Here is a 14,637-nt window from a genome sequence, read left to right as displayed (position 1 = left end):
TCAATGTAGGACTGAGAGCAATCAAATATGAGATGGACGGATTCCATCAAGGCAGCCACAGCCCTGAGGCTACGAGAGCTGATGGAGAGGACTTGATAGCATGTGGGAACAAAGCAACAGGAAAATATCTTTTAGCACCTGAATTAGGATGCTAAATAAAGACAGCTTGAAGTAGCTGGGAGTGGGTCGTTATGTGAAAAGATTCTGAACTCCGTTCAGTTCTGCACTTGTAAGTGTTGAATTGTGAATGGCCAAGCTGCAGTTCTCGGACTCCCCAGTGAAGCACCTTTTGCTCTTGGACCAGCTGTCTACTCAAGAGTAGGGAAGAGTCTTTTGCAGTAGTTTGCCTCTTTGCATGGAATCAGAGATGTCTTCTGCAGTTGGCTGCTAAAATCATGACACTGTAAGAACAGCTTGAGCTGTAAAAGGGATTCCTGCTTTGATCAGGAATCCACTACAAGGACTGCAGTTGGCGCAGTGGTTTAAACTGCTGAGCTGCTGGGCTGGTTGATCGAAAAGTCGCCAGTTCGAATCTGCACAACGGGGTGAGTTCCCGTTGCTCCGTCCCAGCTCCTGCCAACCTTGCAGTGCGAAAGCCTGCAAATGCAAGTAGATGAAAAGGTGCCACTTCGGTGGGCAGGTAACAGCGTTCCGTGCACTTCGGTGTTTGGTCATGCCGGCCACATGGCCACAGAGACTGTCTGCGGACAAACGCTGGCTCCCTCAGCCAGGAAACGGAGGTGAGCACCGCCCCCTGGAGTCAGGCAGGCCTGGACGTAACGCCAAGGGGCAACCCTTGCCTTTACCTTTGCAAGGCTTACTTCCCTGTAAGTACACCTTAGACATGCTAATGTCCCTGTCTTGGAAGGGCTTCCTTTGGGGCACACCTCACACTTGCTCATGTTTGCCTGTCCTGAAGGCTTGTCCATTTGTACTGGTTCAGCCCTATTGTTTTACCCTATTCTGCCTCTGGCATACTGTGCACCCTTCACCTACCTCATCCCCAGCCTTCCCCCAAACACAGGCATCCCGTACAGGATCCATTTTGGTAGCCCCTTTCAGGGCTGTCTACCTGCCACCTGTATGGCCTGTATGTTGGAATGAACTGTAAATGTCCTTTGGACCATGTACCCCCAGCGCACCTGCTCTCTCTGTTTTCTTCTGGTCACCGTTCAGCTTATCTGGAAGACAACCAGGCTGGGGAAGTCTGAATTACAGAACCACCAGCATTGATTTCTGGACAAAGCTTTCTGGACAGTTGAGAAAAAGTAAAACCATAGACTGCAACATCAACTACACTATAAAAGCTGAAATTACAGTGTACAATTGAAGCAAAGGCCAAAGTGATGACACTGAATGGCTTATGATATAGTCTCATGCATTTTTACTCGGGTGGAGCCCCCAGCGTGTCTAGTGGGGCTTGGTTCCAGGTTTAGCACTTGGGACAAGGCAAGTGTTTCAATACGTAAAAGCCATTGAAAGTAGGATCTAAAATGGAAGGTTATTTTCTGACTACCTGAAGATGAACTTAACTTCTTTGAAGGTTGCATTCCTCTACCTAGCTACCATGTTTTGCTCCTTTTTCTAAACCTGCTTCATCATCTAAAATTAGTTTCTGGCCCTGCTGATATAAAAACAGTTTGAAATTCTGCTTAACTTGGATCAGCCAGTAAGGACTATTTCAGTCACCAGAATCTCATTCTGAAGCATTCATTATATCCAGTGGAACCGAACCCAACTATCTCTGAGTCCATTCATGCTTCCAGATGGAGCTTTGATGGTTCAATCCCAGTACTTCATTCATGGAATTTAGCAGGAGAACAAGACTCCCTTTTGCAAACCCTCCTGTGTTTTCCCATCACAACTTGTTTGCCTTTTCACCAGGGAAAACACAAACCCATTAAGGAAGACAGAACAACAGCACCATGCCACCTGCCTGGTAGTACTAGAATCCTTTCGGCTTTCCTTCCTGCCCTCAGCCCTTTCTTATCCAGCCTGATAACAAGACTTGGTGAACTTGAATGCTTGCTCATTGTTTTATGATGCTTTGGTTGGTTCCAAGAAAGGTATTTCCCAAGTGTGGATGTTGGATTCTTTCTCTCTCTCTCTCTCTCTCTTTTTTTTAGTAAATTTTATTATTATTTTCTACAAACTAAAAAAAAAAAGAAACTAAAAAACATCAATCATCAGAAACATCAGACCTTCTGGGTCAACCCCCCATTATTATTTTTTTATAGCAATCCGTAAATATATTCAAATCTACGCATGGTCCCATTTCTCTAGCCAATGATAAAAAGAGTTCCAAGTTTGATAGAAGTATGTATCCTCTTTCTCCTTCAGAGACAAAGTCAGTCTGTCCATTTCAGCGCAGTCCAGGATCTTTTTAAAAATCAGTTCATCAGTGGGTGGTTCTTCACTCCTCCAATGTTGGGCAAATGCAATCCTTGCCACAGTAATTACATGTAAAATCCAATACGTTGCTTGTTTATCAACATCATCAGACACAATGCTTAGTAAAAAGACTTCAGGTTTAAATAGTAAAGATTTTTGTAACATTTCCTCAAGCCATTTATGAATTTTAGCCCAATATTTTTTTGCCTTATCACAAGTCCAGCACATATGATAGAAGGTACCCAGTTTATGTTTACATTTCCAACATCCATTTGACATATTTGAAAACATCTTTGCTACTCTATTTGGTGATACCATCTATAAAACATTTTATAGAGATTTTCTTTATATGAGGTTGCTAAAGTTACCTTGATATTTCTTTCCCACAACTTTTGCCATTTCTGTAACTCAATATTATATCCAAAATTTTGTGCCCATGTTATCATAGTTTCCTTAACTCATTCATCTTCCATTCTCATATCCAAAAGAAAATTATACAGTCTTTTAACCATTTTCTCATCTGATTTTAAGATCACTTGGTCAAATGTTGTTAACTCCTTACAAAAACCCCACATTTTATGATCTTTAACATATCTCGATTTTATTTGATCCTTATGCCACCAAGAGATATTAATACCCTGCTTTTGTGATTCTTGGCTTGTTTTCTTGGATTCTTTTTCTTGTAGGCCAACACAGCTTGCTTTTAGTTGTTCCTTTTATTTTTTAAGATACTGGCTTCAGCTGGGTGTTGTTGTCTCGCTTTGCCTTGGGCTTGGATGCTTCCCTTGCTCCTGGCTGCTGCAGAAACGAATGCAAGAGGTGCCACAAAAAGGGACAATAATTCCCAGCATTGCCACTTCTGTGTCTATGCTTGCAGGGTGAATTTTGTAGGACTTACAAAGCATTGGGACCCAGTAACATGCACTGCCAAAAGGAGAGAGTCCGGAATTTCCCTAGTCCAAGGACAGCAGAGACATCACTCACCTTGGCAAGGTTTTCCCTAGGACCTTGCTCCTTGGCCATCCTTTCCAATTGATTTTGTAATGCAAGTACTAACATGGGATGGGCTTATTGTCCCAGTGCTGACTCACGGGAGCAGATAGACGTGTGTGCTGACTAACCCGCAGATCTGCCGCACACCCATGTCTGAAGAGGCATGGGGACCCCTTTGTACCAGAAATTGCGATACGCAAACTTGACCCAAATGAAATCATTATTTACTCAGAAAATAATGACTTTGTCCATGTGAGCACAGAGGTGAGTTCTCCTTTCGTAAGAAAGCACATTCTATCCACATGAGGCTCTGTGCATGTGAAGTATCAGGGTGCATCTTGGGAGCTGTAGTTCGGAATGGCAAAGTGCAACATGGCGCAAGACATTCACTCATCATCAAAGAGGGGTGAGGAATCTGGTTTGGGCATGGGGAAACCACTGGATTCCCTCAGTCTGGCTCTCTGGACTTTGGCCTACTGAGTGTTTGGCAAGAACTGAGTCCACTGCTCTGAAGGTGGATTTCAGCTTCTGCAGACATGACCTGCCCTGCCCTGCCCAGAGGTCTTTGGCTGCAGGCAATATAGAAATGAAAACGAGGTTTTGTATAAGCCGTCTGGGGGCTTTTAGTAATGGGACGGCATAGAAAAAACGTTAAATATAATTAATTAATGAGCAAGCAGCTGCTAATGTTCCCGAATGTCTCCAGGTTTGGTCTTGGCTTGGAGTTAGCTCTTTTTTTGTGGGGTGGGGGAGGTCTTGGTGGCTGGACAACTGAGAATTTGGTGACATGGGAGAGATCTGTGTGCTCCTTCACTGCGTATGATTCGATGCACTCCCTCAATTCCAAACTTTGTAGCAAATTCACAACATGTTGATTCAGGCTTCCTACCACAGCGAGCATTACGAACGACCAAGTTTCAGCCAACAAGCCAACTTAATTATGAAATCTGGTGGCATCACTAAACAGCTGTTTCTTGGTAGGTCAGTCCAGAATCCAGGGCTGGAAGTTTTGACTCTAGTCCTGCCCACTGGCTTCAAGGGGGAAGGTGTTGCAGCTCCCCTCCATGCCACCGATGGACAAGGGCTATCAACAGGGCGGATCCTCGCCACGGAGGCTGGCCGTCTGAGAACAGCCAATCAGAAAGGGGGCACAGAAAGCAGTGATACACAACAGGCCTACTCCATTGTCTATATGACAGCCCTTTAGCAGTTGGAAAACAGCTCACAGGCCTGCTGGTGATGATTTCTCCAGGCTGAATAAACCCCCTGTGAGCAACTATTCCTCGTACAAGATCATCTGTGTTTGGAAGTGCTTTGGCCTCGGTTCAGCTCTATGACATGCTGCTTCTGTACGTGTGGTAGCTCCTTCAGCTATAAGTGGTGGTCCATTGTCAGGACAAAACGACCAAACGCTGAGCCTGAAGACCACAAGGAGCTAGAAGTGAAGATGGGGCTGAGGGTTCTGTGAGGGCCCCGACAGGTGCAGAGTCTTTGGGATTCCGTGCAGCTGTGTGGATAGGGTGGAACATCCTATATCCTGGTACTGGCGGTGGGGTTTTCTGGACCTGATCTTTGCATTGGAAGGAGCCATTTAAGCCATTCACTCGCAATGCTGTGTTCAACGTGGCAATGGCTTCTGTCACCTCCCTCGGCAGCTATTTCATGGCTATTTCAAGCCATTAGGAAATGTTTCCCAATGCTTAACCAAAATCTGCCTTCCTTTAACTTAAGTCTTTCATGGTCTACACTTCTGGATGTCAGGAGAAGGTTGAGACTCCCTTTGGTGTGACTGTCCTTGAGCTACATGTAAGCTATGGCAACTCTAGACCTCGTGCTAAAAAACAGAGGCATCACCCTGCCAACAAAAGTTCGTAAAGGCAAAGCTGTGGTTTGCCCAATTGTAATGTATAGCTTGGGAGAGTTGGACCATAAGGAAGGCTGAGCACGAAAGAATTGATGCTTCTGAATTGTGATGCTGGAGAAGACTCCTGCGAGTCTCTTGGACTGCAAAAAGATCAAATCAGTCGATCCTAAAGAAAATCAACCCTGACTGCTCTTTAGAAGGTCAGGCATTAAAGCTGAAGCTCAAATACTTTGGCCACCTAATGAGAAGGAAGGACTCACAGGAAAAGACCCTGATGCTGGGAATGATCGAAGGCAAAAGGAGAAGGGGACAGCAGAGCTTGAGGTGGCTGGATGGGGTCACTGGAGAGGTGGGTGTGGGGTTGGGCGTACTCTGGGGGATGGTGGAGGACAGGAGAACCAGGAGGAATGTTGTCCACGGGGTCACAAAGAGTCAGGCACAACTTTGTGACTGAACAACAACAACAAAGGGTCATTGTATGCTTGCTCCATCTCTTCTTTCCAAGGTTACAGTTCAGTCCCTTCAGTCTTTCCTTGTCAGGCCTAGTTTCCAGTCCCCCAGTCTTTGTTGCCATTCTTAGTGCCTTCTTATGTGGGGATGGGGCAGGTCAACAGAGCTTCCATGTGGGAGCGCCTCCAGCTTTCCTGAACCAGAATTATTTCCACTTTTTTTCTGGACTTTCTCTGGGAAGTGTTAAGTTTCTGCTGATGGCCGTGTTGGATGCCACCCACATTGGATGTCACCTAGACATGCTTAAACAGGAAAAAGTCCTACAACTCCCAGCATGCCCCAGTCAGCACGGTTGGCTAGGGAATCCTGGGAGCTGTAGGACATCCTATGTCTAAATATGGACAGGATAGCTCCCTTAATTTGTGGCTTGTGTTGGTGATAAATAAGGGAAGCCTTTCAGAGAATCGAACATTTAACCGTTTCTAAGGTGATTTGGGATGGAGCGAGGGGTCCCTTAGGCTGCTCTCTTGCTTTTCTGGCAAGTGGCCTGCAAGAAGTAATAGTAAGAAAACATTTCTGAGGTGTATATTTTTCCATTCAGTTAGGAGTCCCAAATCATGAAGAGGGACAAGCAAAAAAAAAAAAAAAAAAAAAATGCTGCATGGCAGGAGTAGGCAAGATGTCCTTCCCCCCAGATGTTCCCCCCAGATGTTTTGGCTTACAGCTTCCGACAATACTTCCTTTTTCCTCTTCGCCTGGTTTTAAGGCAGTTCAATGAGCTTCCAACACACACACGTGCAATACTCAGCCAAGGGATCCATTCTCTCTCCCCGCCGCTACAAATTCCCATGTAGCATGTCACTTTTCACTTTTTGTTGTATGGGAGCAAATGGGACCTGGACGTGATCCCGCTGGTTTGAAAAGGAGATGATTTTCAACTTATTCTAAGCAGCTCAGAAATCAAGTTGGCTAGGAAGTGGCGTAGCAGCTCGCCTTCAATTTGTTTGAACGTTCCATAGGGCTTGGGTTCAAGAACTGGTATGAAAAGAGTGCATTAGCCTTCTTTTTCTATCAGTCCTGACTTTTGTTGTTGTTAAATCTTAGGAGGAGGACGATGCCTTGAAGTATCTAACCCATGAGGAGAAAGATGTCCTCCTCTTCTTTGAAGAAACCATTGATTCCTTGGAGGCTGACTTGGAAGAGCAAGCGCTCCATGATAGCGGAATCCACTGCCATTCCCCGAGGTCAGTGGATGAGACCCTGTCAAGCCATTCGGACTCGGAAGAGATCATAGACCTGGTGCAGTCGGCTGAAGATCGCTGTCCCAGGAGAGATGCAGAACCAGGTACAGCAGGCTGGCTGGCTTAGCGGGGAGGACAAGGAGCCACCTGCAGGCACAGGTGGCTCCTGTCAGGCTATCTTGGGCGGCCCAGAGCCCTGCATCTGCTGACACAGCCAGGGCACGGATTGGGTTTGCAAGCACGAGCCCCAGGTGTACACACCCAGAAAGGCAGCTTGGTTTAGCATGACACAGATCTGTCCTTTATCAGCACGTTCTCCTAGAAATGGAGAATGGGGATTTCTGGCCAGGGATCCTGTTATGAAGTGAAGCAAGGCTGCCGCCAGAGGAACGGGGCTCCACAGATCTTGATTTGCCCTCTTAGCCATTCCATCTTGGGGGCCTGCTGGTGGCTTTCCCCTTCCCAAGGGATGTGGCTTGTACCTTGGGAAAAGCGAGAAATGTTTCCTGCCCTGATGTTTGGCTTTTGCAGAAGGTGGAGTGCTTGTTTCACAGGAGGGAAAGCTTTTTCCAAGCAGAGCAGAAAGACTGGCTTTTAGCAGTGGCATTTGAACCTCCTGGAATGGGAGGAAATCAGCACAAATTCTGTCAAACTACCAAATCATTGGGGGGGGGGGTTGGTGTGTTGGGGGAGCAGTGGAGCTGGGCAAGGTGTTCTGGCTGTTTGGGAACCCCAAAGGGGTGCACCCAGCAATCTTGAAGTTCTGCACCCAGACACAGATGGCTCTTTGCTCCCTTCCTAAATCCCAGTTCAGCTTCTTTGTGGTTTCACCAAATTGAATTCCTCCTCTGACATTCACGGCACCTCTTGGTCTCGCTGGCATAGGACTCTGTTGATTTCTAATGCAGCTGCCTTCCTGTTCCTACCCTCAGAAGGCCATATCCCTACAAAATATGCCTTCCTGAGCGCAGAGTTCTTCGGGGGAGGCCGAATACCATCACATTCGGGAGCGAGATTCCTCAGGGTGAGCTTGTCCCTACCGGCTCCCACATGAGCAAGCTCCCTTCCTAGGGGAGCCAGAAGGACTGGTTCTGTTGCAGCTTTTAGGAAGGGAAATCTTCGAAGATGCTTTTATCATGATTCTGACAAGCTTTTAGGATATATATTTGATATTGACCAGCCACTTTGCAAGCCACTAGAAATCTCCTTTCAGGGGCTGGAATTGCACCATTCCAGGTAACAGCACAGTTCATTCTAATAATTTGGTATCGCCTTTCTTCTTCCTTCCAAACAGTGGAGGAGATTTGGCAGCTGGGGAAAGCAACGCCGGAATACGTTGAGCCGCTGGAAGATGACTCTGTTGATCGTCTTGAAGCTTCTCCCGTGCTGCCGTCCGCACCTCCACTGCCCATCTACGAGCTGTTTCCTGCCCCACCCCCGGTGCAGCACCCAAAACTCCTTCGCTCAATCCCCACTCCTCTTGTAATCGCTCAGAAGATATCAGAGAAGCAGGTGGAAAGTAGCTCTTCTCTACCCATTTCTCCAAAGGATGGGGGCTCCTCAGAGAGGAGGAGCGTGCCGGCTTCTCCTCCCTTGCACAACGGGGAGCGTTGCACAGCTTCGAAGCAGCTGGCAGCACCCTCCACAGCACCCAGGCCCCTAAAGTTTCCAAGCAACATCAGCATCACTAACGCCAGCGAAAGGGAGTTCAGCAAAACGATCTCGAAGGCAGCGGTCAACGTGCAAGAGCGCAAAGCGCAGGTGTTGGCCAACGTGAACGGTTCGGCCTTCCTCATAAATGAGCTCGAAGAACGGCTCCCGAAGAGGGAACTCTTGGGTCACAGCAGGAGCTCATCGTTACGAGATTTGCCCTCGGAACAAGCAAGGCCCGAGGCCTTGAGCAGACTTGCTGTGGTGGAAGGGAACCTGTGCCGAACGCAACTGGACTCTGCTCTCGGCAGCCCTGCATCGAACGATGAAAAACCAGAACAAGCGCAGCCTGTAGCCAATGGCTATCAAAACATCCACGAGATCCTAAAAAGAGAATCCACTCTCTTCCCGAGTGTGAGTAAAACAGTGACATTCAAACCAGACGCTGATCTGGTGGACGGTAAGCCTGCCCAGCAGAAGGCGACCAAGAGCTTTCACGACCACCGGCAGCCGGACTTCAGCCTGGATCTGAGGAGGAGGTCTGGCTCGCTGCCCAGGCCCTCGGGACTGAGACCCCAGGGCATCACAGTACAGTTCTCTGGCCGTGGGTCGTCGGAAGAAGCCAGGAGGGAGGCACTGCGCAAGCTTGGACTGCTCAAAGAGTGATCGGAAGGACGGACGGAAACAGGATGGGTGGCGCGCACGCCCCAGCCCACTCGTTCCGAGGAGATCTGATGACAGCCACCTTTCTCCTACAGGCCAAGGAGACAGTTGCTTGTCAGAATGCACTTGTGTTTTTATGGTGGATTTCCTTGATGTTCAATCATCCCATGCATGGAAGCTGCCTGTAGGATTTAGAAAAGACCGTCGCTGAGCAAGCCTGCTGCCGTGGGAGGCACCCTGCTAAATGAAGTTTGATTATGCAGTATTTGTGTGCATGTATCTGTGTAGCTGTCCTGAGTGCGTTGGGTTTTCCTTGGACTCCGGCAATCATGAAGCCAAAAGCAGAAGAAATGATCCTATTGAATTCCATAGGCAGAAATAGAAATATGTAGTATCTTGGCTCATATCGGGGTGGGGGTCAATTGTACAATAAAGCTGCTATCTCTGGTTGTTACAAACATTTAACCACACACACACACACACACTCTTCTTCTGTAGTCTAATTAGTGGCAGTGTGGTAATTGGTTCCATCCTACTGAATGTGCTCAAGTATTGGAGGTAAATTGCAGCTGCTCTGGTTGTGTCGGACGCAACTCTCCGCATTCTTGGTCACCGGCCACGCAGACTGGGCCTGACAGGAGCTGAAGTCCAAATGGCTGGGCAGCGCCAAGTGGGAGAGAGCCAGTGCTGGGAACCTGCTTCCGTGTGAACCTGGAGGTGGTGGGCGGGAGCTTTCTCAAACAGTGCGAACATCAAAAGAGCAGTGCTGGGTCGGGCCAAGTGCCTAGATGGTCTGGGACAGGGGTCCTCAAACTTTTTCGATGGGGGCCAGCTGAAAGGCGGCAGCTACACGCGTGGGCTGGCGAGGTGGGGGTGCCGGGGGGCGCGGGCCGGTGAGGTGCCGTCGGGCGCGCGCAAGCCAGCATCGGGCACGCGCAGTGGTGGCTTGCTCGCTCGGAGACCGCCTCTGATCAAGCGAGCCACCACCTTCCCCCCCTCGCTGCCCTGCGAGGCAGCAGTGAGCGCGCATGTACGGGAGGCAGACGGCGGCTTGCTCGCTCGGAGACCATCTCGAGCGAGTCAGCCACCACCTCCCTGCAAGGGTGCGAACGGCAGCCCAGGACGGACGGATGGCCATGCGGGCTGGATCTGTCCTGCGGGCCATGGTTCGAGGACCCAAGGTCCGGTACCATCTCCCCATGTGGCCGCCCAGAGCCCATGTGCCACAAAGTGTATTTTGTCAAAAGGCGGGAAAGCAGAGTGCATCCTGCTAGCCAAGGACGGTGCAGGTGCAGGGTTTGTACCCAAGCACCCGTAGTAGCTCATGCCGCTCTTTTAAAAAGCCCCCTTAGACTGCACGGCACGTGGCACATGGCTTCGTTGTTAGGACCGTCCCGCGAATTTCCCCCTGAAAACTGATTTTGTGACCGGCTCTAGCGTGCTCCTTGGAAACCAGGCCTGCACGTCAAATGGCTTGATTAAATTTGTCTTGCTCAGAAAAAAAGCACAGGAATCTTGTTACAATTGAACGGCTGGAAAGCTGCTGTTTTGTCATTGGTGCTTTTTTTTTTTTAAAGCATTATATTGGGAATGTTCTTGGTTAAAAGTAGCCTTATGTGACGGAACATCTAGGCCACGGACCATGCAGGGAACTTGTGCAGGACTGAATACGTGGAACTGCCAGCCCGATGCATCCTGATCCAGTGCTGACGGGACTCCAAAGCCATGGCAAAGGCCTTTAAGACGACAAGGGCAAGAGCTGTGCCAGGTTGGTTAAAGGCACCTCTCCTCCAGCTTTTGCTCCCCCAGGACTAACCAGATGCCTGTGGGAAGCGCACCGGCAAGGCGCAGTATCTCTGCTATTGGCAGACCCCTTCCTGCTGACTTTGCCAGCCTGAGACCCCCTGAAATGGGGATTGTAGGAAAGGAGTCCAGTCTTCCACCTTCCCACCGTGCAAAGCATGTTTCCTCTCACTGGAACTACACCCCTCCCTGGGACGTTGACCACGAATGCAAACATGGCGTGCAACCCCTGGCATGTGGGGTAAATGAGCCCCCGGCACATGGAGCCCAGCATGGGTAAGTTGGCCCATCCTCGTTCCATATAAATCCAGTGTGTTATTAGCCTATCACTGCATTTTCCGTATGTCCCTGAGGTGGCTTTTTTCCTTGCTCAGCTCAAATTTTGCTTAGATTGTCGCTGCGATCAAAGGTGACTTCTTCCTCTCTTGAACAAGTGTGTGTGTACATTTGTGCAGGCGTGTTTCTAGCAAAACACTTGCAGCTGGTGTGTCGTTTTCTGAGCACTTCATCTTGCGAAGCTCGATTCAAAGACATGAATAACAAAAACTACCTTTTCCCTAAACATAATGTCCCCCTCCCGTCCTTTAAATGACGCCACTGCTAATCCCCTAGATTTCCTGTTAGATGAATTCTTTAGATCTTACCAATGAAAGTCGTGAAGAAATTATCTCACGGTTGTTAAATTTGCCTCATAAGTTATTGTTTTAAAGAACTAGTATTCTGCTTTTATCTCTAAATTGGAGTACACTTTGTTTATTTACATGAAGGCATTCTTTCTAAGTGTTAAAATTATTATCTGTTTATCATTGCACTTCACCATGGATGACCCGGGATGCTGTTACATCCACCCGTTGAAATAAACTTGTCCTCTGTCTTCTGCCTTTAGTCTAGTCTTTAAACAGATTTATCGATGCACCACTATTCCTGCAAGAATGCAGAAAACACGATTGCACCTGCCAGATTTTGCTTACTATAAATCCCAGCTTTTTTTTTTTAACCTTGATGCTGAGGAAAATATATTAAAAGTGAAGCAATCATGAATTCTTTGCAGGGATGAGAATGGACCATGAGTCACAAAGCTGGAATGAATTTTTTTTGCTTGTTTGTTCATTTGATTGTAGTTCTCATCTTGTCCAAGCATGGGACAGAAATCTGTTTGGAAACATTCCTGAGCAAAGTAGCATTTCCCCTGCAAGTACTGAACTTTAGAAACAATGCCCAGGTTGTTTGAAATATCCATAGTTCATATTTCTAGTTATCCTAATGCCTCAACATCTTCTGGCACAATTTTGATTCTGTCTTCTGGATTTTGAAACTGGAAAGTGGTCTCTATATGCCCACAAAGCATCCATTGTCATATATTTGTTTGTGTAAAACTTGTATCTATCATTTCCAAAAAAGGAGCTCTAGATGGCTAACAAAAACAAAATACATAGCCACTGGCTCCAGCCTCACACCTTCCAGATTTGCTAGTCTACCAGCCCAAGTCCCAGGTTAGGATTAAAAAAATAGCAATGCTTGTAAAGCTGCAGGGTCAACAGACACAACAACAATGGTTGTGTTTTGGTGACGTTCCAGTGCTGGACAAGATGGGTAAGGCTACATTTAATACCAAAAAATCAGTATATTTTAGTTAAAAGTTCTTTCTGCCAATAACTGGAGCTTAGTTGAGGCTCTGCACCCTTTGGGGATGGGGGCAAAGACTGGAAAACTGCAGGAAGGTGCTGGGAATGGGGATGGGGAAACCCTTGGGGACCACTTTGGCTCTCAGATAGGCAGCATTTGGCCAACAGACCTGAGTTTTGGCACCAGTTTTTAAGAGGCTTAGATCATGGAGAGCGTTCTGCAATAGCCACAGTCATTGAACCCCCTTGGTCTGGAGTAGTATATCTCCCAACACCAGAATTCTAGCCCAAGGGGAGCTCTTTATCACCCTCGTAGCTCTGGGAAGCTGATAATGAGTGAGGTGGTGTAACTTGGTGTCCCGCAACAGCTGGGGGTTGGACCCGATGGCCTTCAGGGCCCCTTCCACCGCTACTATTCTATGATTCTATGGCCTGGAATGCTGGTCCAGATAGGCCTTTGGTTCCTTCTATGTTCTCTTGAGAGAGAGATCAGGTAGCTACGCAGAGTTAATCTCATATGCCACTTTGGGTGGGTGTGGAGTTTAAGCTGATGACAACCTTGCATAGCTCATCCCTAGGAGAAAGGTTATCAGTCTCTGGTGCTCCCAGATGAACTCAAGATGCTTTGCAGCTGAAGTCATCCAGGTGGAAGCTGCAAAACACATTCCTTGGCCGTTGCCTTCAAATTCATCACTCTTGTTGGCAGGAAAAGGGCCGAGGTATCACAGAGAATGCTACGTCCACAGATCAAACAAAAAGCGGCAATTCTGGAACAGCCCGTAAGCGTTGGTAGCTCCTCGTTCCCTCCTCGCTCAGGATTTCTCCTCCAAACGCCCCTTGAAGCTGTTTTCTCACCTTCTGCCCCTTTTTGGTTTCTGAGAGAGAATGGGGGAAACAGTCCAGGAACGGACATTTGGAGACGACAATCGGTGTGGGAGAAAAGAGTTCAGGCACCATCTTGAGAATGTTTACATATACAGGCCTCCAGCTCCCAGCATTTCCCACCAGCTGCACCCAGAATTATCCCTTGGGTGACCTTTCAGCAAACTGGACGCTACAATTCCTAGTTGCTTTTCTGTGCCTGCTGAAGCCAAGACAAGTGAACTGGTGCAGGTCGGCCCTGAACGATCGCTGGTGGAACGCCCAGCGACAGGGAGGGGCCCTGGAGCATCCATGGCTTGGGCAGGCTGAATGGATTGTGCATTTTACTAACGACCATATGATCAATGAATGCCCATGCTCCTGTGCAGGGTGTCTGCTAGCCATGAAGCTTTCTGGCCTATTCCATCCCCCCTTCTCATCAAAAGTATTCCAGGGCCACTGAGTATGCTCAGTCCTATTGGGTTATGGGGGGGGGGGGTCCTTTTTTTAGGATGTGTTTAAGAATAAACTGCACTTTGGAGTTCCTTACAGATTCCAAGAACCTGCTCCTAATTCCCTCTTCTGCTTGGAAGGTGCCTTTTTGGCTAGCTAAGCAACACCCCTGAACACCATAAATAAAGGCAATGATTACTGTCCAGAATTTGTAAGCTGCTTTCCGACTGAATGCTTTGAAGATAAGCACACATTTAATATTATATATGGAATTCTGCATTCTAAGAGTTGAGTCTGTTCCTTCTTTCCCTGTCCCCATTTTTTAAAACAAGTGTCTAGTCCTTAAGGTGTGAAAGAACAGAAGTAAAGTGGTCTTGCTTCAGAAGCAATAAACTACGGCTCTGGCCAAGATTACTGGTTTTGGTTATGGTTTCATGGCCCACACCTTCCACACTGAGCATACTCAAATATGTGCAAACATCTCTTTTCAAATACATTTTGAGAATTCTGATTCATTGACCCAGGGTCTGAGTAACGTTGGCCTTCAACTTTTGCTTTGTTCCATTTTTCTTTAAGAGGAGACTCTCAGGACCTCAAGCACACCCGTTTCTCTCCCCCTAAAGGCATCCTGAGAGGAACTTTG

At 47.7% G+C, this 14,637-nt stretch overlaps 1 protein-coding gene and 1 long non-coding RNA gene across 2 annotated transcripts in view; one reads left to right on the top strand and one right to left on the bottom strand.

The window, feature by feature from the left end:
* The window catches only part of PROSER2 (proline and serine rich 2), a 40,075-nt gene extending 28,143 nt beyond the window's left edge, over nucleotides 1–11,932 (top strand). The window contains exons 3-4 of the mRNA XM_044427963.1: nucleotides 6,803–7,043; nucleotides 8,234–11,932. Of these exons, the coding sequence (XP_044283898.1) occupies nucleotides 6,803–7,043; nucleotides 8,234–9,255 (1,263 nt within the window). The 3' untranslated portion in view covers nucleotides 9,256–11,932. The remainder of the gene's footprint in view (nucleotides 1–6,802; nucleotides 7,044–8,233) is intronic.
* Nucleotides 3,175–5,380, bottom strand: LOC123022320. The gene is made up of 3 exons (XR_006414509.1): nucleotides 5,189–5,380; nucleotides 4,495–4,499; nucleotides 3,175–3,186 (listed from the first exon to the last, which is right to left on the bottom strand). It is a non-coding gene; the product is annotated as an uncharacterized LOC123022320 (long non-coding RNA).
* Nucleotides 11,933–14,637: the final 2,705 nt, after the last annotated feature.

Source organism: Varanus komodoensis, unplaced genomic scaffold (genome assembly GCF_004798865.1).
Source record: "Varanus komodoensis strain SLA01 unplaced genomic scaffold, ASM479886v1 scaffold1, whole genome shotgun sequence".
Taxonomy (NCBI): domain Eukaryota; kingdom Metazoa; phylum Chordata; class Lepidosauria; order Squamata; family Varanidae; genus Varanus; species Varanus komodoensis.
This window is presented reverse-complemented; position numbering and strand designations above follow the sequence as displayed.